At 35.5% G+C, this 26,764-nt stretch overlaps 1 protein-coding gene across 1 annotated transcript in view; it reads right to left on the reverse strand.

Annotated features, from left to right (window-relative positions):
* Positions 1 to 26,764, reverse strand: part of CSMD1 (CUB and Sushi multiple domains 1) — a 1,037,656-nt gene that overhangs the window by 812,464 nt on the left and 198,428 nt on the right. The window contains exon 2 of the mRNA XM_056488498.1: positions 13,245 to 13,461. Coding sequence (XP_056344473.1) covers positions 13,245 to 13,461 — 217 coding nt within the window. The remainder of the gene's footprint in view (positions 1 to 13,244; positions 13,462 to 26,764) is intronic.

Consider the following 26,764-nt stretch of genomic DNA (forward strand, 5'->3'; position numbering starts at 1 on the left):
CTTTATCACCTTTATAATGAACTTATAAGATGACAAAAACTTATTCAGACTGGGTGCAGAAAGAAATCCTTTCTCCATTTGTGACGAGAGAGGATTTAAAACACGAAGAGAAAACAGTGGAACAGTACTAATAATTAAGGCCCAATATTAAAATAACTTTTCCTTTCTGTACTCTGTATCTTGAAATGCTGCAGTTAACAAGCTTTCCTTTTGGCAAGGTCTTTATGAAAAGATTGAGAGAACCTATGATTAATGGTTGCAGCAAGAATAAATAAATGAGGACAAGACTATCCTGTGAAAGCAAGCTTGAATAGATAGCAAAACGTTGACAAATATGCTGAATAGTTGAAAACTGGCTTTTGTAAAATGAATCACTGTATTCTTTATTATAAAGTTAGAAATTAGTGCTTTATTTTAAAATTTAAAACATATAATTCAATAATTGCATAAATTACTTTATTTTTTTTTTTAATTTTATTAGGTAAATTATTTCCTTAAATCTATTGGAACTCTACCCCTAATTTGTCACTGCTGTAGTACTGAAGGAAAGTAACTTGAAATATACCACTGCATGGTATATTGTTGATGATCTGTAGTATAATGGAATCCTATGGCAAGTATAATAACATACTGTTCTTCTGTTCCTCTGCTCTGTCTCACCTTACGAGTGTGAGAAGTGCAACATTTGAAAATCAGGATTTCGGGAGCAACATTTTAAAGGGCATTCAGAGTTCCTGGCTGTGGCTTTCTATTTGTCTTATAGAATTCTTCAATCATAATTTTGTTTGAAGTAGAAAAAATGTCCTATAAGTGCTTTAGATACTTACAACTAGACCTTCCCTACCATCCACATCTACATATATTGGAATTCACTGTTGCTTTCACACGTGTTTTGTGGTGATTATCCATTTCCTTCAAAGTGTCATATTTGGAATAAACATTCAAATAAAGAAAGGGTCTGAAAAGCTTAGTTTGTAAAAGATCTTTTTTTTCTCCTCTAACTCTAATTCTTTCTGTCTATGGATTTTTTTTTTTTTTTTTTTTTTAATTTGGTCACTGAATCCTAGGCTTCTAGGAATTAAAAAAAAAAAAATAGTTGCCTATAATGTTGCACAGGCTTAGTTTGAGTCCACTCAATTGCATTAACATTCCAGTTTTATATATCTCTCAAATATTGATTCATAACTCATGTTTAAAAGATTCTCTCTCTTAAAAAATTACAAATTATTGTAAGTGTATGAGGCAAGTTTTATTTTGGCAGATGTGGAAAGATCACGGATAGGAAATTTGAAAAAAGACCAGGAAAAAGTGTTAGGTAAAACATAAAAGTGATCATATATGTCTCAAGTTGTTACAAAAGTAATTTCCATGGAAATTATGGGTAGATGGAGACACAAAATTTAAAAAACCTTGTAGTGAAAAGAAATGGCAAGACACAGATCAACTGTGGAGATTGTGAACAATGGGAAAAGTGTTGCATTATCACTGTTCTTTGCACCTTTCTAACTTCAGTCACTATCACAATCCAAAACTGGAGCTGGGAACTTCTTGAAGGCACAGTTTCTGCTCTTGTTACAAGGTCTTATTTATGCCACTTCTAGAACACCACTGAAATGGTTGTTAATAAGATGCTTAACTGTTATCAAGGTTGAAATTCAATTTGCTAGGCAATTGCATCCATTTGTTGCCATTCACTGTTGTCAATGCTAGGTCACTGTAGACTGAATGCTGAGATTGACTTAATTATGAGTTAGGAATTCACATGCAAACGTCCCATGCACCAGCCCAAAACTGGCCCCTTTTCAATCTGATATTAGATACTCATTCACTGATGGAGTATAATTTTTTCATTTTATATGTAAATAACTTGCTTTTCTTTCCTCACTAGAGAGTGTTGAGTTATTCATGGTAATATATTCTTTCATAATTTTTTTTTTTCAGAGTGGCAGCTTCTTCCAAACTTGGAACATCTCACAGCAAGCAGAGAAACCAACATCTTTTTCACACAGCATGGTATTAGAATATTTGGCTAAAGGCCTTAAAACATTAAAAACAAACAAACAAACAAACAAAAAGTCTTATTCATGATCCTTGTGTTTACTTGTTATGCTCAATTTGCTCATTCATGCTTGTAGCACACAAAGGAAATTTTGATGGCTTGGTGTTTTAATGGCCTGGTGTTTTATCTTTATAAGGAAAGGGAGCCTTTTCTCCTTCCATTTTCAACTATTTCTACAGGAAAAAAACATGAAGCTGTGGCTGAGAGAGGTTTTCTTGTTACATGCCATGCTTCTCAGAGCTTCACATTCTGTATGCTGTGGAACATTTATTGAAGGACTACACACTGTAAGTTTTAACCAAGCAACATATTTTTTTACTGTACAGAGCCATGTTAAGCTTATTCAGTGACACTGTTTGAAATTTCAAGGTTACTTTGAATTTTTTTAAACCTCTTTTACTGTATTTTACCTCTCAAGATAAAGCAAAATGAAGATAGCACTAATTTTTAAAATAACTCTTTCATATTACAAATATTAAATAAAATTAGGTGTAGCATAAAAGTTATTTATGTATAGTTATTTATAGTTAAGTATAGTTATTTACTCACAATAATACCACTACTTAAGTTCATAATTTTGAACAAAGATTAGCAATCTAATTAATATACTATGTCATTTGTTGGCTTGTATTAGGATTTTGAAACACATAGCATAGAAAACCAAATGTGAGAAGTATGAACTAAAATCTTTATTTCACTGCATTGTTTATGAAATGAACATTTCACCATGTGAAAGGATGGTTGCTTTACTTTTGCCCTTGATACTTTCTAACTTGGCTGCATAAGTTTGTCTCTCATATCTAATAAACAAGAATTGTGTTCTAACTAAAACTCTGTGGAATTAATTTTCCAAAGTACTCATAGAATCATAAAATTATTTGGGTTGAAAGAGATCATAATGATCAACCAATTCCAAACCCACCATGGGCTGGGAATCTTCCACTAGACCAAGTTCTCAAATGCCTTGGACTTTGTTAGAAACATAATTTTCTTGAACATTACTGTTCTCTCTAGGCAATACTTCTGCCATTAAAAAAGGGATATTTACCTTTAAAAGCAATTTTCTTTCAAAATCATTTGCTTTCTGCAACACGCCAATAACTCTGAATCCTTTGACACCTGAAATTATGCCACTAATCAATGATTTCAACAGTATTTGCCCTCCATCATAAGACAAAGATAGTTCATGCAATTTCTTCTATTAGATATAGGGCAACCATCTTCCCTTTAGTGAAAAAAAGGTAGAATTTCAAAAAGGTATACAAATGTTTTGTTCATTGTCACAAAGGAATATCAGATTAATTCTCTAACATATAGCAGCCTAAATGCAAAGAAAAATCTTGTATTTTTAATAGGAAATTTTAATCAATTTTATGATAGAAAATTTATAAACTATGAGACAAATTATGTCTGTCCTCTTTACCTCTAATCTGGGAACACGTGGTCCCTGCACAGTTGTCTTCTGAGTCCCTACTTCATTACTTCATTACCATGAACAAAGCAATGATCTTGTCTCATTTTTCCTTCTGATGAACACTCTCAAAACAACAACTGCTACAATTTTTAAGTATAGTAAAGGATAATCACTAATGAGCCAGACAAGGGGATAGAGAGTACCCTCAGCAAATTTGCAGATTACAGCAAGCTAAGTACTGCTGTTGACACACCTGAAGGACGTAATTTCATCAAGAGGAACCAGAATCTCATGAAGTTTAATAAGCTCAAGTGTAAAGTGCTGCCTTGGAGCAGCTCTGATACCAATCCAGGCTGGGGGATGAACAACTGAGAGCAGCCCTGCCAAGAAGAACTTTGGGGTGCTGGTGGATGAGAGGCTGAACATGCCCTGGCAGTGTGTTCTCACAGAAAGGAAGTGGTATCCTAGGCTGCATCCAAAGCAGCGTGGGCAGCAGGGCAAGGGAAGGGATTCTACTCTGCCAGGTGCCCCTCTGCTCTGCTCTGCTCTGGTGAGGCTCCACTGGAAGCACTGTATCCAGATCTGGAGTCTCTAGCTCAGGAAGGACATGGACCTGTTGGAGTGAGTCCAGGGGAGGGCCAACAGGATGATAAAAGGGGTGGAGCACCTCTTTTATGAGGAAAGAATTTGTTTTTTTATGACTGGAGGTTTCAAGGTGTAATTTCAGCCTTTCAGTATCTGAACGGAGCCTCCAAGGAAAATGGAGAGAAAATATTTACAAGGGCGTGTAGTCACAGGACAAGACAGAATGGCTTTAAACTGAGAGCAGATATAGGTTAGATATTAGGAAGAAAATGTTTATTGTGCAGTGGAACAGACTGCCCAGAGAATTTGAGGATGTCACACATCTTCAGTGAAAATTTTCCTCCTAAGGAACCTTCCCTGGTGCTGCTTGAAGACATTTCCTCTTGTCCCATTGCTGGTTGGCTTGGAGCAGAGGCTGATCCCCACCTGGCCCCAGCTCCTTTCAGTTGTAGAGAGCAATGAGGTCTCCCCTGAGCCTCCTTTTCTCCAGGCTAAGCACCCCCAGCTCCCTCAGCTGCTCCTCACAGGACTGGTGCTCCAGACCCTTCCCCAGCTCCACTGCCCTTCCCTGGACTCTCTGCAGCCCCTCAGTGTCTTTCTCACAGTGAGGGGCCAGAACTGGACGCAGGAATTCAGACCCACCAATGCCAAATACAGGGGAAAATCACTTCCCTGGTTCTGCTGGCCACATTATTCTTGATACAGGCCAGGATGCCATTAGCCCTTTTGGCTGCCTGGGTACATGCTGGCTCATGTTCAGCTGCTGTCAACCAGCACCCCCAGTTCCTTTTCTGCTGGGCCACTTTCCAGCCATTCTGTCCCAATTATTCTCATTAATTTAGGAATTATCTCAAGTACTTAAAAACAAGAAGTGAGAGGGTTTTTTTTTTGGTTAATAATGTCTAATAATTTACATTAAAATTCATCAGAATTTTGTAATTTATGACTTTAATATGTATATTCTACTTCAGAAGCCAAGAAAAGCCCATCTTATCAACTAAGATAAACAGGCAGGCTAATATTGGCATCTGTTATTTTCATTTCTTTGCCATTTTGCTTTTGTTTCACAATTCTGGTCACACTAGACTTCAAAAAAACTTGGCAGTGCATATGTGTGTGTTTTGGGGGAGTGGGAGATAAACAAAAGGTTGTTGTTTTTTGTTTTTTTTTTCTGAAAGACAGGAATGTATAAATGAGGCAGAAGAGAAGTCTTAAAGAGTGCTATTCCCTGCCTGCTTTGTTTTGGGCCTATCACCAAAATTTCTCTTCAAACTGCTTCATGATCAGAGTCAGTCTTACACACACTTCAGTTAGCCACTGACTAGTTAGCATTCTTAATAAATTAATTGAGTTGAATGGATAAGAGAATACATAGTTTTCACTCAAATGCAAGTATGAACACAGGAATAATCTGGGATGCCAGCAGAAATATACTTTAGACTGAAGTAAGTGGGAAAAACATAACTGTCAAAATTCAAGGCCCTTAATAATGGTGGCAGATACTCTTGTTAACACAAACAGTATGAAAACCAAGGAAAGTCTCCAAGTAATATCAGAAACTGCAAGATTATGAGAATGCTTGTCTACAAAATTTGTTTTACAAGAGGAATTGATTGTGTGCGACTGGATGATAGGGAAGAGAATGCTGAACTCCCACTGCAGAAATTCAGAAATAAGGGACTGCAGAATTCCCCTCAAATGCTTGAATATTTCTGATGTGTATGTGTCCCATGCACAGGGTGATCCAAAACCAGATTGTGATCATACAGTCAATAATCACCAGGCTCAGTTAAGGCAAGCAGGTAATTACTAAATGACAGTAAGAGAACACGACTCACAGTTTAACCTAATTACATGCATCAGAAATATTATTACTACATTTTATAAAGGATTTTGGTCCCCTTTAATTTGATAGTTAACATATAAAATATGCTTTTCCTCTCTAAAACAAACAAGCATCAAAAATTCTTCATAGCACACAGGTTATGTACTAATTTAAACGTTATTTACCACAGTTACATAGAAATTATAGAAAGTCTCACAATAAGGATATACAGCAGCAAATCAAAAGGGGACAGATTTTAATGACTGCACTTTATTCTCATTGTGGATTCCAACTTAAAATTTTGTAATGGCTGTAATTTAATTATTATTTTGCAGTCAGAATATAAGCAAAGGGAAGTGACTGATGTCTGACCAAGGATAGTTGCAATAGTTATTGTATGCACAGTATTTAGGAATGCTGATCAGCAGGGCTCCATACATTACCATGTCAATTCAATAAATATAATTTAAAATAAAACAGAATTATCCTTTTATAATAACAGAAGATGCAGAAATACTAATATAAAACTGCTTAATGCACTCTGCAGGTGTAATATATGTTTAGATGGCAGAAAATAAAGGGCAGCAAATGTCCTCACTCTTAAAAATTAATGAATTTAAGAATAAAAATTCCCTATAGAACCAGTATTTGAGTTAGTGTTATCACCTGTTTGGTTTGAAAGTTGTCTGTTTTGGAACCATATCCCAGCACTCATCTTCTAAATCCTTACTTGAAATACTTTTCATAGTACAGTGCAACATACAAATGCATCAAACCACTGCTGACACTGATGCAGGTTCAGTTTCAAAAGTATGGAAGAGGCAAAAGAGCAGCACCTATATGTTTTTTGAAGATGTACTATGGCCAGTTTCAGATGAAAGAGAGATCTACCTCCAAGAGGACAAAGAAATTGAGCACAGCTACATTTTCACTTTTTCACTATGGTGAGTCTCACATGTATCTTATGCTGACTTAAACAACTACATTTAAAAAAGCTTTAAATAACCTTGAAGAATATTACAGTATACATTCATGCACTGATTTGCCTTCTTAAATAAATAAAATTTTTTTCCCCAAGAAATAATAGTTCCTTAAACATGAAATCGATTTTTTTTAGGAGGGAGTTCCATAGTTTTGGACAGAAAAAAATCTTTTTTAGCTGGCCATTGTTAAGTATCAGTCTGAAACAAATAATTAATATGTCCTGTAATAATTGGTGAATAATTGGCTTGCTAACAAGAAGACTTCTTATTTGACTTTATATTTAATACAACTTCTGTTAAATCTTTTTAGCAGGTAAATCTTTTTAGCATGTTTTGTTTACCAACAAAATTAGAAAGTTTATGATTTTGAATTGGGAAGCTAAAATTTTGGGAATAGGTATTTTACCTTTTATCCACACGTGGGGAAAATAAAAACAACCCAACAACACTCCGAAAAGGAGTTTGAACCTGCCAATAAATTATATTTGAACCTGCCCACATAAATTATCTTTCCTTCCATTACCTGCTCTTTTCACATTGGCAGAAACTATTTGTCAGCATTTAGGTGATCAGGTCATAGCTTGCTTTCTTTCCTTAAGCAGCTATGTAATGTATAATGAATCACATTTTAGCCCTGTGCTACAAAAAGTTTCCTCTTCCTATTACAATAATAGGTGAAAAATCTGATTTAGAGAAGGGCCACAAAGATGATCAGAAGGGTGGAGCACCTCTCCTATGAAGTCAGTCTGAGAGAGCTGGAGTTGTTCAGCCTGGAGAAGGCAGTGAGCAGACCACAGTGTGGCCTTACAGTACTTCAAGGGAAGGAGGAAAAGGAAGGAAGAGGTACTTTTTATGCAGCAAAGAGTGACAGGACAAAGTGCAATGGTTTTAAACTTGAAGAGGGAAGTTCTAGTATAGAAATTAGGAAATTACATGTTAAATTCTTTTCTCAAGAGGATTTTGAGGCACTGAGGCTGTCCAGGGATGCTGTGTGTGTGCACTAGCCCTTGTAGTATTCAGGTTCAGTTTGGATGGGGCTTTGAACAACCTGGTCTTGTGGAAGGTGTCCCTGCCCACTGCAGGGAACTAGGTGATCTTTAATGTTTCTTCCAACTCAAGCCATTCTGTATTTGATTCTGTGATTCTATGGTTAACATAAAAAACGGAACAGCAGTCATTGACTGGTATGTCTACTGGCAGAACTCAGCAATAACTGTATATTATACAGTAATAGCTTTCCTTTTCTTACAGATATATGAAGTACCAGAATGTTCTGCTGAAATTATTCAATTATCTTAATCTAAAAATTTGAACACTAGCCTGTTACTTTGTGCTGTGTTCTAGGTAAGCTTCAACTAGAAAAATGCTACTATAGGAATCTATATTCTTTTCTTCACAGATCACACACACAGAGTCTTCTACACTTTGTAGGAAATGAACTGCAATAAAAAGGTAAAAAATATTACATATGTCATTTTCATGGGGAAAGAAAAAAAACGTAAGAACTTTAAACTGCACAAAGCTCTTGCTGCTGCAGTGTCAGCAGTTCTGTAGAAAAGTCAATCACCTCATCATTGCTTCACTGTTCTCTTGACCCTGGAGAGATGGAAGACAGAAATGGTTTCTGGAGAAACAATAAAATAATAAACAACAAAGAAACAGAACAAAAACAAACAAACAAACAAAATTAAAATGTTCCATACATGATAAATCATGGTTTGTTAATATAAAAGAGGTCTAATAGCAAGTGAGAGTTCAGACTTCAAGTTTTACCCCTATGCTTGGATTATGATGTGCAGAATATATGTATGGTTTATTGCTTGCTGGAGACAAGGAAAAGTGAATACTATGAATAATTCATATTTAATTCCTATTATTGCTGCATGATTCAAGAAAGTAGAGAGAATATATTGCTATTAAGCATACATTTTATATATTCTTGTCAGAAAATTTTTGGTAAGCTGTATTTTATTACATTACATTAGCAACTTTCATCATATGCATTACTGCTCCATTAAAACTAAACTGTTTATTCCAACTGATAGGAGTAATAACAAGCAGTATCTATTATATTATTAGTTAGGCTGCAGTAAACTAAGTAATGCTTGGAAGGCCTGAGAATCCATGAAGGCAAGTAGACATTTTAAAATCACTTTCTAAATAATATATATTATGTATGTCTAAAATAACTGACAGATGTGCATACACACTGTAAAATATTCACAGCTGCATATTTGTGTCTTCCCATTAGTGTATATAATTGAATTAGCAGTTTGCTGTATAATAAAAAAAAAAAATGTTTGGAATCCATTTTAAAAAGTTTTTTAGGACTGCTTGAAAGATTAAATGAAAAAGTTTTTTCCAGATTTTATCACATAGGTCTGCAACTAACTCTTGGGGAAACTAAATGTGAGATACTAAAAGAGTTTCTTCTACTGACAGATATTGTAATACAGAGATTATAGAATTTACCTGTATTTGACATGGAAAAAAAATTGTATCCTCATGGTATAAACTGAGCTGGAAGCAATTGAACATACAAAGTCTCATGTTTGTAAAATTTATAGTTCTATGTCTTAACACTCAACTTACACCCTATCCCTCTTACACCCAACCCCACCTCTTCAGCAACAGAGGCTTTGATACAGGCTGCTCTGTTTATCCAGTCCTGTCATGGTTTCCTGATACCTCTCAATGAAACCTCTATTCAGGAATTCTGCATAAAGAAAATATATATTGTAACGATAATTATACTAAAATTAAAAAGTATTTTAATATTTTCAGATGCAGAAAAATAGGTTTTATGGCAAACCTTGAAACGAGTTTTGAAATCTTTAAACTCTTAAGATGTCTGGTTTTAATATCCTTGTCTGTGGCAGGTAATATATCTATTGGCAGTCAATAGGTCAATATTGTCAGTTCACGTCTGCCTTTATGCTGAGCCTCTTCACAGCTGACCTATGTCTCTATTTCCTGTTGATACACTTCTCCTTTCTGTTTAAAAATATAACCATTTACTATTTTATCTGATACATCTTACAAAGAAAAAAAGTCAAAATAAATATTTGCCATCTCCTGGATTACAGAGAATTTCTGAATGCGTAATGCTTATGTAGGGAAATGATCCACAAGGAATACATCTGAATAATAACTGTTGTCTCAGTGCAACTCAAATCTGTGCTTCATTTGTATGAGTTCTACATGCTGAAAATTAAATGCATGTAGAAAATAAAAATTTCCTTCAAATATAAAATGCAAATTAAAAGTATATTTGGCATATTTACTCAGTTAAATTAAAATGTAGTTATATTTTGAAATCTTTCTCCATCAACTGATAAACTATATTTTTGCTTTACTGTAAGTTTCTTTCAAGAATTTAGAATTGAAATATTTGTTTTGATTCTAATATATGGTTAAATAAATTATCTAACTTCATGTTTTTCTGTAGAATTAAAACTACAGTATGAAACAAACCATTATCATAACAGGTGGCATTTGACTTAAATCTTCTTCTTTTATATATCACAGAATCATAGTCATAGAATTCCAGGTGGGAAGGATCCTCAGGAATTGTTTGGTCCAACCTTTCTTGGCAAAAGCACAGTCTAACTAAAAGGCCCACTACCACCTCCAGCTGAATCTTAAAAGCCTCCAGTACCAGGGAATCCACCTCCTCCCTGGGGAGATTATCCCAATGGCTGATGTTTCTCTTTGTGAAAAAATTTCTTTGTGTGTCCATTTAGAATCTACCCAGAAGTTACTTGTACCCTATACCCCTAATTTTTTCCACATGACTTCTCTTAAAAAAGGGAGTGTCACCCTTTTAGTGCTGGAGCATGGTGGCAAGGTCTCCCCTTCCCTAGGCTGAACAAGCCCAGCTCTCTCAGTCTTTCCTCACAAGGCAACTTCCCAGTCATTGATCAACTTTGTGGCCCTTCTCTGGACCTTCTCCAGCCTGTCCACATCTTGTACAGCAGGACTAAGACTGAACACACTGTTCCAGGTGTGGCCTGACAAGCCCTGAGCAGAGTGGGACAAGGACTTGTCAATCTCTGCTGGTGATGCCATTGCTATGAGCCCAGCATCCTGTGTCTGCAGGAGCAGCAAGCTGCTCACCAGGACCCCCAGGTCCCTTTACACAAACCTACTCCCTAGATGGATAGATTCCAGCCTGTGCTGTACTTCTGGATGAAATACACGTATATACATATAAATATTATATGGATATAATATGTAAAATCTTGGGTTTGCTTCCATGATCTTTACAATGATAAAAATAAAACCATTGTAGCAATCTTTTAAGGGCAATTTTGGGTCACGTCTCAGAATTACACAGAATTCCAGACTGCAAGTTGGATTTTTTCCAGAAGAATAGGAAGATGTAAAATCGCAATTTTTAATACCTTATCTTCTGTTTAGTCTATTCTTCCCACTAATATCTTAATTCTCAACATCCTCACAGCTAACAAAAGCCCATTATTACTACCAGGTGTAATTTATCCCTTAAACCAGCATATGCTTTAATAATGCACTAACAAAAGTTCATATACATTCACTCTCCATTTTGCTTTTGTTTCTCCATACTTACAGCCTAAGCCAGTTTATTCCTTTGCATAATCATTTCAATATATTTTATATGTGTTTCTATTTTTCTGGATTTTACAATCAATAACTAGTAGAAGTATCCTGATGCAGTTACTTATGGACCTTAGAAAGGTCCTTCAGGCAGCACAATAAACTACTTGCATGCACTATTTTTTTTTTACTCAATTTCACTATAGCAGCTGAAAAAAAATACCATACAAAATATGGAGTATTACTTAATTGTTACAGTTTGTGATGGTGATATAGATCCACAGCTATTTTTAAGGCAAAGCTCCAGATTTTGCACAATGACTAAAGAAACACAATTACCCAAAATGTAGTGCAATATTTTAACTATGGTGAAATAGAAGTACATGCCCTGAGGCAGAACTTCCAAGATGCTCTCTTGCATCTGCATGCTGTCAGCTGAAAGACCAAGACTATAAGTTTCCAATATTTGCTGAAGGAATTGTCTTGAAATGTGTAACTGCAGAGGGATACACTTACTTATGAATGTTCTCTGTACAACAAAGGATATGACATGGGATATGAGAAGTCAATAGAAACCTGTCATGCAAATTCTGTTATACTAACCTTTGTATGCTGCAAAACCAACAAATGTTTTTTTTCTTCATAATGCTATTTGTGAAGGTAATTGATTGGCAAATACAAGCAATGAGAAATAAAATATCTGTTTAATTGGTACTTTTCCTTTAAACAATATTCTGCTGAGATTAGTGCAAAACAAGCAGTCATGTTAGATAATGCTAATAAAAGCATTTGAGTAAAAAAGAAATATTTCTCTTTTATACTGCTGATACAAGTACTAAAGGTAAGTTAAGTACAGTAAATGAAGCCCACACTGTGTATCTAAACCACAGGTAGCTGTGTAATACCTTCCAGAATGCTCAGAAATTTTTGAACTGAGTAAACAATCAATCAGAACACTGTTCTTGTCAAAAATATCCAGTGATGATACCCACAAAAATGACGAACAAATTGGTGATGCTCCCACATTTGTTTGAGCACTATAGTATAAATCAGCAGCATATAAAAGGGTAATCAGACCACAGAACTGACAGCAGTGTTTTACAGTACTCAATAAATCTCATGCCTGAGCAGAAAATGACAGAGCAGCTCTGAAAGCACTGTTTGCTTTCCAGCTCTGCAGTCCAGATCCACAAAATGACTGAGGAACTTACAAGAAGACACCAATGAAATTAATGCTTCAAAACCTGAAGCTGTGAAAAGCTTCAAGATCAAAAAGCTTTCATAAGGCCTCTTTATGACCTCAGTGGTTTTGGACAGATAAGACGCACTAGCTTCTGACCTTTAAAGATTCCTAACTGCTTAATGGAGAGGAATTTCAATTTTAGCAATGTCAAACAAATTACAACTGAACTCATCTCAGTAAGAGTTCTTTCAAAAATTGGTGACTGGTGCCTTCAAGAAAGGGATTCTTGGCAAAACCTGGATTCCACCAGCAAAAAAATAAAAATAATATACTGAAATGAGGAATTCTTCTGTGCTCAGGGCCTTCACCAAAACTAAACTTGGACTGTGTAAATTTTAAGTACAACTGATGTTACTGATACACAAACTAGGCCCAAAAAAATCTGAAATTTGGATTAGCATCTTTCTCTGGGAGATCTTGGAGCACTATTGCCCCCTTGGCTGGGGATGAGCCAAGGAAACACAATATATGCTCTAACATATCATCAGAACATTTACTCATGAGAGAGAAAGATAAAGAGACAGACAGAAAGAAATCAGGAAAGAACAAAGGTACCTTACCTCACTTTTAAATTGCCTTGCTGTGGTTGTCCATCATAAATTGATAAAATATCAAAATCTTCCTCGAGGGCGAAAGTATGAAATGACAATTGTATCCTGTTCCGCTCTCCTGTGATAATGATCCATGTGCAGTTGGCATAATTTGGATAACCATGAGGAAATCCAGGGCTTTCTATGGTACCATTTGGTCCCTGTACTAAGCCTCCACAGTTCTGACCTGAAAAAGAAGAAAAGAAAATTTGCAGTTGGTTTTATTTTCCCTCACCCAGTATATATTCTTAAATAAGTACCTATATGTAAACTTAATTTTAGAATATATTTTTTGATTACAAACAGCACATAAAATAGCATTGATACCATTCTTCCCTTCAAATTAAAAACCCTCATAGCTGTATTTTCTGAGACACTTAGCATCTTTTTACCCAGTGAATCATTATTTTAGGTTCTGTAGTATTAACAATGTATGACTTATTCATTCAAATGTGAAATTTCAGCATTAGCCTTAATGCCATAAATTCAACCATCTGACAGTTCTAATGGCAAGAGAGTGTTCAAAACTTTTTGGCAAATGCCATTTTAAAGGTTTCTATATAAGCACTAAAATATGAGAGTTTCTGATGTTCTGAAACCTACTTTAACGTGAAGAGCAAAATGTAGACATTTAATATGCTTTGTTTTGCAACTAATCAAGATTTCTATACTTTGAAGACACAGCAAATTTCTGTGGTATAATATTTCTAGTTCCATGTGTTTTGTGATAGCAAAGTGGGTTTTTTTGTTTGTTTGGTCTTTTTGGTGGTTTGGTTGGTTGGTTTTGTTAGGTTTTTTTTTGTTTGTGTTGGACTTTTTTTGTTGTTCCTGTTTTTTGTTGTTGTATTTTTGGGATTTTTTTCCCCCAAAATATAATGCTAAGGGTTTGCTCAGTAGGCTTTTGTATCTGGTTTGTACATCCTACAGACATTGTGAGGGCATGATAGCTCATTAACAGGAAGTCCTCAGCAAGAAACCTCGATTTGCAGTGCACACTGTTGCTAGTTTCTGCTTGATTTTGTCAATCCCCCACACAACTGTTGTGCTGACTCTGGGTTGGAGAGAGGCGTTAATGAAATATTTGAACAGAGAAAAATATAAGGACATTCTGTGGTCTGTAATGCTTGGATTATTACATGCATTTTAAACACTTCAGAACAAGAATAATCCCACATTGTCTTGTTATATCTAAACCAGAAGAGTATTTCTGACTGCAATTTTGTTTTTAACTTCCCAGCAGTGGGGCGCTGACTGAATCTTTCAGAGAAGTGCTGTCAAATTCTTGTGGGAGGTTTCTAAATCTTAATAAGATGGATTTAATAAAAGGCATTTGCTCCTAAAACTAAAGAACTTACAAGTAATCATTTTTATTAAATTTCAAATATAACTCTAATGAATAGATAGAAAGGCTGTAGGGATTCAGGAAACTTTTAAAACAAAAATCTTCTCTGGTACACCTATCATTTGATTCACTTTAATAAGACATCTTTATTATCCAACATTTGCAAAGAAGGAACCTGTTGCACCACAAACTTAGCATGAATGTTTCAGTTATGTACTCTTCACTAAAAATTGCCAGCATTCTTGCAGACACTTGGAGATGTTTTGTATCCTTCTTCCTACAACCACAGGGGAAACGTCATATAAATGCCACAGACAATTTTAAGTAATTTATTTACTCCAGAACTGATGTTCTGAAAACAGAAGAAGAAAATTATAGTGACAGCCCATCACCCTGTTACCCTGACCAGCTACTTCATGTCTCTAACATAATTTTCAGTAAGTCAAGTACCCCTTGCAAGCCATGCTGCACAGCAACGTTCCTGCCACTCTGGTGAGAAAGGTTTGCACTGAAAAAGGAATGCATCTTTGCAATTCATCTAAAAACTGTCAAAGACCCCATTTTAGGAGCAGAAATTTGTAATTCTAGTGTATAAAGAATGTAGTACACCATATGTAACTACATATGTAAATGCAGTCTTTTAACTACATTTCTGACATCCATGGAGACAAACAAATTATGTCCCCAATCTCTTTGGGAACCCTAGAGCTGGCTAAAAGTAAAACTTTATTAACCTTTATTTTTAAACTTTATTAACTTTATACTTATATGGTTATAAAGTTTGTAATATAACTTTATTAACTTTTATTTTTAAACTCCATATTGCTGGGATAGTAAGTGAACCCTCTCAGCCCCCACATGGCCATAATTTGCAGCAGTTTCCTTACACAAACACTTTTTACGTACTTGCAGAAGTTGTTTTAACTGCCAATGATTGCTCCCAGTTTTATTCCAAAAGGTGTTTTGTACTCCTATCTGTAGATACAGGTTATTTTGCGTTATTATTTTGGAAAATAAACAGACTCTAATGAGGAATAAGGCAGAAAATGTTTTTACCATTCTTTAACTTAGGCATTTCTTACAACCTAGAGTCCTTTTTTTCTCCACTTTGCTTTTAATCTCCTGTATATGTATTCCTCAAGTTCTGAAACTATTCATACTCAGGTTCTAAAACTATTCATAAACATATTGCCTATTCACTTTGTACCCAAGAAAGCATCAGGAAAAGGGGGATCATAAAGGAAAACTATTACTGTGAAATGCTATTTAGGTTTTATCCTAATTTTATATGCATATATAAATATATACATATTTACTTAGTGTTCAGTAAAAAAGCAGTAAAAATACTAGAAGAAATTTAATACACAGTTAACTCCCAGAAAACTCATTTCTGCACACATGCAATATTAAGGAAGATTTTGCTTCTGAAGCAAGCAATACTCAAAGATGTTTTAAGAGCTATACAGATGCAGAAAACACATCTGTCCCTGCCTAGTTAAGACACAAGCATGTTAACAGATTAGAATGTAGGAAAAAAAATGCCAGCGGCTATCTATATAATACCTATTTTGAAAATATATGTAAGTCTAAAACCTTCTGAACAGTCAAATATTACACCTCTTCAAAGGAGTAAATTCAGCATTAAACCACTTAAGAGAGGTTCAGTTGGAGGATATACTTGGAGAACAGGAACAAAGAGACTTAGGGTGAAAGGTAGCAACAAATTAGATGAGAGTTGAGCATACAATATCCCACAAGAAATAATGCAGTTTCTGATTGCAGAGACATCACAAACCAGTAAGATAACACTGATGAGACTAACTAAGAATATTTAGTTTCTTATGTTTATTTTAAGACAAGAAGGAGTCATCAAAGTAAAGAAAATAAACATATCAACAGGAAAATGTTAAAAAAAATATCAGCAAAGATTAAGTAGTTCTGTGGGGCTGAATGTAGGCTGAATATCAATGAATACACCCCCAAAAAGGTCTACTCCTACATTTCTCTTTAGCTTTGGTCTATGTGTCAAATAACAAAATAAATACTGCCATTTTTCACAAGAAGATTTGCAGTCACTGATTCAGTACAATAGGAGTATACTGAAATATTTTAATATTAAAGGTGTATTAGCCATGATTTGTATGATACCACATAACTGTTTATATGAGTATAAACTATGCATCTATTATTATTTTTCTGTCATATGTTGTTTGTAAGAAGACATTTCTGGACAGCTATTTTTACCTTATGACATAAAAAGTGTATTTTAAGAAAACTGATGCTCTTCTGCTGTAGTTGAAAAATATTTAAAGGGACCACGAAATTATTATATTTTTCAAAGTTAATTTGCATATCCTGTAGCAGTCCTATTGTATCTGCTCAGGCTCAATATTTCTCAATTGTGATCCCTAAGTGAGAGCCAATGAAGAAAACAAAACTGTATTTTGCCCTAAATTCTGGTGTCAAATGGGTGGTAGAATCACTAGGAATCAGTATAATTTTAATATTGTTTTGTTCCAAGATTTTGAACAAATTTCACAAAATAAAAACTCATAAAACACTTCCTAAACCAATCAGATTTATATTTTCCTGGACCTTTAGGCTTATTTATTACATGCTCCCCCTACACACAATTCCCACCCTGTTTACTATATTTATTGACTTCTTTCTGTTTGTTTCAAATGGTTGTAAAAAACATGCCAAAAAGGAGCATTTCTCTTCTTGTAATTCATAAGGTAGTCTGTGGAAGACTAATATATATGTGTACATATACATATTTATGTAATAATAGTTAGGAATTTCTGCATGATACATGTATTTTGAACAAGAAAACTATAAAAAGCATCAAAAATAACTCTAGTAAAGTCAATGATGCTAAAGATATTTTGATCAATCATGATAATGAAAATGAAGTAAATTTTACTCTAATGACTGCAAGTAGCATCTTCCATTCTGCAGCTACAGAGGCTGAGAAAATATGCCTAGCAAGATTGGATCTTCCTCATTTCTTGAAACAGTTTCTAACATGAATTTTTTGTATTTTAGTAAATTTAATAAGTAAGAACAGATGTGCTCAGCCAGATCAAAGGCTCATTCTGCTCATTCTGCTTTTCTCCAACAGCAAGCCAAAGGAGAGAGGACTTTGACAAAAAAACATCCCTCCCATTCATGAGCAGCATCTCAGGAATTTCCTAAAAGAAGACATTCCAGTACCCCTGTCTTTCTGTTTAATAATCCTTGATAGATTTCTTTTCCATGAACTCATCTCTGAGTCTATACTAACATCTAGGGTCTTTCAGGTATTGTAGAGGGAATCCTAAGACATAAAAAAAACCCTTGTTGTGTTTGTTCAGTATTTACCATGTTAGGTTCATTTGACACCCCAATAAGTTTATGCATTAAAAGAGAATATACAGATGATCTTTACCTATGCTTTCTATTCCACTTAGCATCTCACTGAGCTTTGTCATGCTCCAGCTTCTTTTATTTCCATGTTCAAAAGTTCCATTTCATATAGCTGTTGTTTGCACCTAAGCAATTTTATCACCTTTCTATGACCATTTTGATGCTGTGTTACACTCTGCATGGGACAGGGATACCAGAACTTCTTGTAATTTTCAAAATACATATACATAATTTGCACAGTGATAATTAATCCCTTTCCCTCTTCTCCCACCAATTTAATATTTCCTTTTCTAAGGTAAGTGGTAGCTTGACATTTTATATGACTATAGATTATAAGTAAGATTTCTTTTCTCTGGAATTACAGTGAAGCTAGAGCCTGTCATTTTACAGAAAAAAAATGTGATTTATTAAATTTCCTACAGTTTATTATGAGGCACATCACATCACATCACATTGCATTTGACTATTCTGAATTTTTTCAACTACTCCAACATCCCCTTGGTCACATTAGGCTATTTTTTGTAATTCTTCACAATTGCCCCTTATTTTCATTAACTCTTCACTTCCTATCATCACAGTCACTGAACTGCTTACCCTCTTTTGCAGATCACTTATGAGAGCACCGAACACACAGTTCTGCCAGCACAGATTTCTTTGGGATGCCATGGTGACTCCTTCTTTTGTTAAAAAATATTTTTTCTCCTAGGACACTACTTTTATCCAACCTTTCAGCAAAGTACAACTTTCTTCTGCCCTAGCTGACTTATTTCCCTTACAGCTGTTACTGGGGACCCTCATTCAATGCCTTTTGGAATTCTGATGACCTTTATCCACATTCAGGCTGACTCATTCAAAGAACTCCAATAGGTTTGAAAAGCACATAATTTTAAACTTTTTCTTCCATATGTCATATTTAATCATTTTTGAATTGATTTCTACCTTAATAGAATTTCCTAATACAAATATCAGGTGTTCCAGCTTTTATACCTTAACTCCCCTTGGGCCCTTTTAATTATGGACATCTAAGGTGAATTGAAGCTGGAGATTACTTTTGCTGTGCAGCAATTTTTTTCCTAGAATGTCTTTAAAACTCTGGATAATACATGGTGCTTGTGACATTACTGTTTGTCTGTTTGTTCCATAACCTGTTCTACCAAATTTTCAACTTTAAACACAGGCATTGAGGAACTTTCCACAGAAAACAGTTCAGGCATGGGAATTACAAAGCATATATATTTTTTGCTGTCTTCCTTAATCTTGTCTTTATATTGTTAGTTTCTATTGTCCCAGAAAGAATCTCTTCCAGGGTACTTGCTTCACCTGTTTTCAAAAGAGTAATTTTTGGTTTTACAGAGCTGGCCTGCAATGCTTTTGGACTCTAATATTTTATTTACAAAAAAAACCTTCAAAGAGGGCCCAGCAGCCCCTAAATCTTACTGGTTTGCACTGATACACCTGCTTGCACTCACCTTACCTTGGGATTATCTCCCTCTGACACAAAACAGCACTGACCACTTGCTTTGGATATATAGCAGGATGAGTCCCATTATCTCTCTCATTTTTTGTGAGGACTTAATTATAGGAGCTGATGGTTAGTGTCTTCAAAGATTTTAAATCCTCTCTCCTGATGGCAAATTCAGACACACATCTCTCATGGCCCCAGAGCACCTCATGCTTGTATTTTTGACTCCTTTAAGTCAAACACTGTGCAAAGTCTGCACAGTTGCAGAACTTTGTTACAGCAGTGTTAACCACAACTTCAATGACTTCAAGAACCAAGGTGCATGAAAGCAACAATTTCGTAAATACGACTTTTAACAAAAATTATTTTAAAAAAATGTTCCCAATAGTACAAAGAAGATTTATGTATACACAAAATAAAAAAGATTTCCTGTTGTACTACAACAGATAACTACAGAATTAAATTGTGGCTGCTATCAGATGAGACAGTGGAGCAGTGAGACATGAACAGGTGGTTTGCACACCTTATTTCAACCACCCATTTTTCCTTTCTCTTGTGTTTCCATATTCTCTCTCTGTATTTCCTCCTCTCCTGAGCACTGTGTAACCTGCCAGCACATCCTACCCCCTCTTAGACCTGCAGGCCCTGCAGCCCCTGACACCAGTTGCTGTGCTCTGCACTGGCCCTTCATCACTTCCCCATTAGGATAACCTCAAGACACTTTCTGACTGTCTCACTACTCAGTAAAACTGCTATTTCCTAAAGAACTTCAATCAAGAACGGAAATGTCAAATGGCCAGTGAGGCAAAGGCACTATTCTTTGAGGACTCTTTTAAATAGCATGTAGCTTCCTCAAGTGTCCTTTAAAAATCCATAAAAAAACCTCACAGCACCATTACGAGGCACTTTCCAGGGAATTAATCAAATCAGAAAGTACTGAGATCCTTTTAATTTAGGCATGGCTGAAGATTTATTCACAAGCAAGCCACCAACTTTACTGACATAGCTGGAGCATAGCTGGAGCATGCCCCAGCACAGATCTCACAAAGAGAGCACCTCCCCACACCAGAGTCCACTGGTTGTGCCCACCATCACTCTCCAGCCTCAGGGGGAACTGGCACCACAAGGATTCAGTACTTCAGATATTTAAACATAATCAAGACAGTCCTAGCACAACGTGAAGTGAGAACAGTGTAAATTTACTCATTATGGTTTTGCAAGACTCAGGCAAAAATATATCAAGAGAATTAGAGACTTTTTTTTCAAAATTATTTTATCTGAAATTACAAATGTCTGGGGGCCACATGGGTTATTAAATAAATAATTAATGACTGAGGAGACCTCAGTGAGTGACAGTCTGTGCCAGCTTCTGGTGGGACCAGGTCAGGGCCTGCCTGGCTGCAGTGCAGCACCAGGAGACCATGCAGGTGTGGGTACTGGCAAACATCTGGACAGATGTGGTGATGAGCAGGGGACAAGGAGAAGAGCACAGGAAGGCCTCTTCAAGAACAAGACCCTGGGCTGGATGACTTCTGCAGCCCAGGGAAATTGTAATCAGCTCTGTGGGTGGGTGAGTGGAACACAACTGCCCCAGGCCAGAGATGGGAAAACAAGTGGGGCTGCTGGTGCTGCCGGAGCTCATGTGAGTGTGAGTGTGTCTGACTCTGATCCTCCATGCAGCCAGCTGTGTACATGAGTGCACGGTGTATTCTTGTGTTCTGTGTGCCTGCTGGGAAAAGCTGCTCAGCCTTGTCACTGCCTGCATCTGGCAAAGAGATGGGGCAGCCTCACCTCTGTTGGCTGCTGGATTCAACCCTTCCAAACATGATCAGTTGCTTCTGAATCACTAAATGTTCTGTAGCTTGGCACTAAGGGTAAATATAGAGGAAAAATGACAGCTAAATCACAAAACTTGGATGAATTTTCTTTACATACAGATCTATTCAAACCCTGCAATTTTTGGCTGTGACCAGTCTAAGACGTTCATGGTGTCCCTCTCACATAAGATGCTTGAATACATGTAATAACCTTAAATTCCAATGCAGACACAAGGTGACTGGAGCTTCATCAATCTATAAATCATTTTAAATTCAGACATTCTAGCCACAGGATATATATTAATTGATTGTGCTGATGAAACATGAAAGCTGGTGTTTTAAAAGTCTCAGATTGACTATGAGAGTCAGGCACTAGCTTTTTCCACCATTTCCTGTGTATACTTAAGTTTTTATCCAGAACTCGACTGAAATTAAATTGTCCTAAAGGTTAGAAATTAATATTACTATTCAGCAAGAAATTCTGAAACAATTCTGCCATGATGCTAGCTTTGCTGTGTACCAGAGCAAAACATCCTAATTGCTGGTATGTGAAAATTTTTATTTTAATGAAGTTCTAAATGCTGAAATGTATATTATACATAAACTGGATTAGGCTGCCATTACAACTTGAGAAAAAGATATTTCATGCTCTCTTTTCAATACTGGATTGCCCAAAAAGACCAATAAATCACTATTCACAAAGGTTAATGGGGAAATAAAACGTGGGACAATATTCTCTCTGCAGGAAATACCCTTTTTTGAAAAGGCTTGTAATACTTTTAAAAAGATCTAGTTTATAACATTATCAACTCAGTGGTTAATGGAGGCAAAAAAATAATAAGACCATAATCGCTCTTTCAAGGCTACACCTTGACAGTGCTTCCTTCTGACACAGCAATAAGTTCTTAATTAAAAGCAGCTACATTATATGAAGTTAGTTTTTCCCTTTTCCTTCAAAAAATATATTTTATCCCAGTAAAGCAAAGATCTTTGCATATTCTTCTTTCTTCCTTTGAATTTACTCCAATTGTTCTTAAGATTTATCAAAATGAAGGAAAGAAAATGCATCAGAAAGAAAGGAAAGCAATGCAAACCCTATATCAGATTTGAAATATGTAGAAGGTGGTGTTGAAAAAGTTATTTTACAGAGAGTAAGATCCTATATTTTAAAATTCTGAGCTAAAGGTAGATTTAGTATCCTTGAAAAAAAAAGTCTATTCCTCATAGATGCAAACTCATTCTGCAAATGGAGATCACGGAGGACAGGATGGATTTTATTTTCCTACTTTTCTAAGATAAAGTAAAATAAATTGAGTCTTTAGGTAAACATAACTGTTACAGTTACTTAGCAACAGCTGGTAGAATTAGAGAGCATTGTACAGCTCAGGTAGATAAAAGGAAAGTGCTGATTTCATTGTTTGTGAAATACTCAAACAATAAAAGAATCTCTCTTCTGAGCTTCACTGGAACAGGAGCAACACAACTGTAGGAAAACTGTTCTGAGGATTTATTTACTTCTCTTCTGCCAGACTCCTAGAACATTCAGCATAATTGTCTGTACCAAATCTGATCATTTCAGCATTGTCACTTTGACTTTCATTTCTTATTGATGCCACTCTCCCAGACCACTTCACTGACAGCCTTGCTCACATGTCAGGATCTTACAGCAGCTTTTGTTATTACAATCTTTACCACAGGATGCCTACACCATGAGGCTGAAAAGTGTACCATAGCTCAAGCAGTTTGAGTTCAATCTACTACTAAAGAACTCATTGTCAATAGGCCCAGCTCTGAAGACCAGGAAAAATCCATTTGTCTCATTGTAACTGCTCCATGTCCATCATCTACATTAACTACTTTATCTTCCCCTAAAGTTATTACTTTGAGCATCACTTCTGTTATCCAGCAGGCTTTCCAGCATTATTTTTCCATTGTCCACACAACCAGTCCAGAAGAGGTTTCAAATTTGTTCATTTCTGTTACTTGAATTCATCCTTTCTTTGTATTTAAAACAGAGTGGAGTCAACTGATATCAACTGAGAAGGACAAATACTATCTTCCAAATTAAATGGGTAAGTCATAATGAAGAAAAAGAATAAGTGACAATAAATTTTTTAATAGTCATTAGAGAAGTTTCGTTTTCAAAGACAGAAGACTTATTTTTAGAATTTAATTTAGACAGATCAGATGACATTACATTAGAGTTTAATGTTAAAGCCATCACTTTTTTAATAAAAGCACATTTTGCAGGAAGAATTTTATCCATAACATTAAAAATTATACTTTATGGATCTCTTGCAAGAAATCATGAAACATTCTCCTTGACAGGTGCATTATTTCTATGCACATAATTGCACTTCTGATTTAGATGTGAATTTTATATAAAGCAAAATATTTGCACTATGCAATGCATACACAAGAAAGAAGTATGAAAATTAACATTGTAACAGAACACAGTATTTCAGCATTAGCAAAGTTAAAAATAATCAAAGCATAGATAAAGGGGCAATACATGCAGGCATAAATCCGAAATTTACACACACAAAACATATACAATCTCTAGCTTTCATTAAAATCACCAAAGATGGAATGATGCAACAGACACACAGTCCCTCAAAATTATAAAGTCAAAGTACAGCTGTGTGAGACATTCATGAATGGAACTGAAATGATGTGTTCTAATAATCTTAATCACAGGAAATTTGCTACCTTATGTTTTGTATCTTACTGATATGTTTACACAGTATTAAAGTAGTTTCTTATTTTAACGGGACAGTAGGATGGCATGAAGGGTGATGCAGCTGCTGTGCCTGAGTTGTGATGTCAGTAGCTGAGATTTATGCACAGCTATATTCAGACTGGAGCAGTTAACCACCATCTTGCAGCATCAATAACACTCTCAACTGCATGAGTAACTGTGGGTCTGATTCAGCATTGCTCCAAATCTTTATCTACATGAATTCAAAATGGCACCAAAATGTTTCTAGTCTGATTTGGCACCCCCAGCTCACACTGGAGAAAAATTAGTAAGGAATAAGATATTTTTCTGTTTCATTGCAAGTTGTAGTTTTACTTCTCCCATATGAAATAGAATGTTTCAGTGTTAGGTTTTCCACTGTGCTAGTCTCAAGCAATTATTTATATTTGTAAATAATAGCAAGCAATGTTGTGAACTGTGAGGAAAATGCAATCAGCATTAGCTTTAAGGTACAGCTGATTAGAATAATATTTTATAAATAGTATATGCAATAGTATGCCTATTTACTAATTAAGCACCTTCAGCCCATGCAAATGATTCAGATATGCTACAGAAATAAAGGCAGGATTCAAATAAATTAAGAGACTTAGATGATAGTACAAACTGAAATGCACGAGTATGTTGTATTTCACTGATTGGGGGGAATCATGACAAGAGTATGTTCATGATATTACATAATTAAATGACTTCACCTTACAGTGTGACACTCCAATTATATATCACACAAAAGTTTCTCATGGAATTATGGTGGATGCTATTTTTAAATGCCAAATTGAAAAAATCACCCAAATATTCAATTATTTATGGGAGGAAAATCGTATGAAATTGAAGAACCTGAACTTATTTTAGGCTTTTCATGTAGCCTGTGTCCCCACATACTATGTCTTCATCACAACACACAACCACTATTTCAGTGGTTCAACCACTGTGAACTCGATTTCTCAAAGGGACTTTTAATCCTTGATTAAGGCATAATTGAAATACACAGAAGAGATCTACCCTTTTCAAGAATATTACAAGCAAAACCTTACTATGTTCATTTTGTGAGAAATAATGTAAAAAAGAAAAAAGCTGTCTGCATCACTGACTCATCCTCAGGAACCAGTGTGACTGACAGGAAATGCAGAGCCAGAAGCAGCACAGCAAGTAGATGATATTCATGTTGGCACTGCTAAGGCTGGTTGTGCCAGGGTGGGTGAAGTGTAGGCTGATCTGCAATGTCATGTAGGGCTGTGTCTGTGGTGCAGAATTGCTCTCAGACCTGTGAGCTATTCTAATGTCCATAGTCACTGCTTCCACAAAATGATATGGAGATTCTCTAGAATATTTTTAATTTACCACTCAGAGGACATCCCTTATGGTTCCACACATATTCTAATGCAAACATTTTTCTAGACAATGTACAGATACAACATTATGTGTCATTTCTCTAGGTCTAAAATCATTGGCTTTGATGTTTGTGATAATCAAGTGACCTGACTCTAGAAAAAAATAGTTGAGGTATGGGTTTGACAAGGGGTGAAAGGCATTGGTCCTGAGATCCCAGCCTTTCTGAACAACACAGTTTATGTGACTATGGAAGTGTCCAGGGGTATAATCATATACTCACTGAAGTCAATGCCAAGGAATCCACAGACCTCAGTGAGAGAAGAATCTACTTTATAAATACAGACTCTAATAATTTATATATCTGTCTTGCTTCCAGGAGAAAAATAAAAATACAAATTAGAAGCCATTGGAATGGCTTAACAGAAGTGCACATGCCTTTGGGAGACTGCTCCTGACCCTAGAGAAGAGCAGGATAAGAATCTAAAGTATTGGCTTTCACTTATGTTACATCAGACTGCATTATGTCATGCTGCTTCACATCTCACCTGACAGGCACATTTCTGTCACAAAACATAAAAAGACAGAGAAAACAGCAGTGATTTGGAAACCTGTTTATGCTAACTGAGGTGAATAGTCAATTAGCAGATACCATAAAAAAAGCTCTAATTAGTTGGAAGATTCTTGTCCCTAAGAATAAAAAGCCTTATCAACTCCACAATTTTTTATACAAGTAACTATACATTATTAATTCAGTGAGCACTGTTATTAATAGTGTTTATAGCTAAAAAAGTATTGAAGTTATATATAATGGTTATTAAACTACAGCTGTATGATTTACTCTTGAAATTCTGAAAGTGCTCACTTTTGTCATGCCCTTAGCCCACCTAACTCCCAGTTTGCCCATCTGTCTACAACTTTCCTTATTCAGGGAGAAACATGAAAATATGTATGTGAAAAACACTGAACATATGGCTCCTGTGGTAGAAACTAAAATTAAATTGTCCACAATAGCTTGCTAGACAGATAGCAAAATGCTGTGTGATGCTTCAGCTATATTATTGACTATTTAAATTGATTATTTGCTTAAGCTGCAACCATATCATCTTCTTTCTGTCATTGCAAGCTATACCTGAAGCTGTGTAAGTCAAGGTATGGTCATGAGCTGCAGTCATCCAGTCCATAAAAACAATGTTCTTACAATTTCACAGAAAAATCTGAAGTATTAGTGTATTTTTAAAACAAATTTAGGATTTATAGCATTGTATAGCTTATAAACAAAATCTGGTAATGAAATACTACACCTATTATAAAAACAATTATTACCAAAAAAAAGAAAATATTGTTTGTGATTCTTGTCATTTGACATAACAAGTATTT

Source organism: Oenanthe melanoleuca, chromosome 3 (genome assembly GCF_029582105.1).
Source record: "Oenanthe melanoleuca isolate GR-GAL-2019-014 chromosome 3, OMel1.0, whole genome shotgun sequence".
NCBI lineage: Eukaryota > Metazoa > Chordata > Aves > Passeriformes > Muscicapidae > Oenanthe > Oenanthe melanoleuca.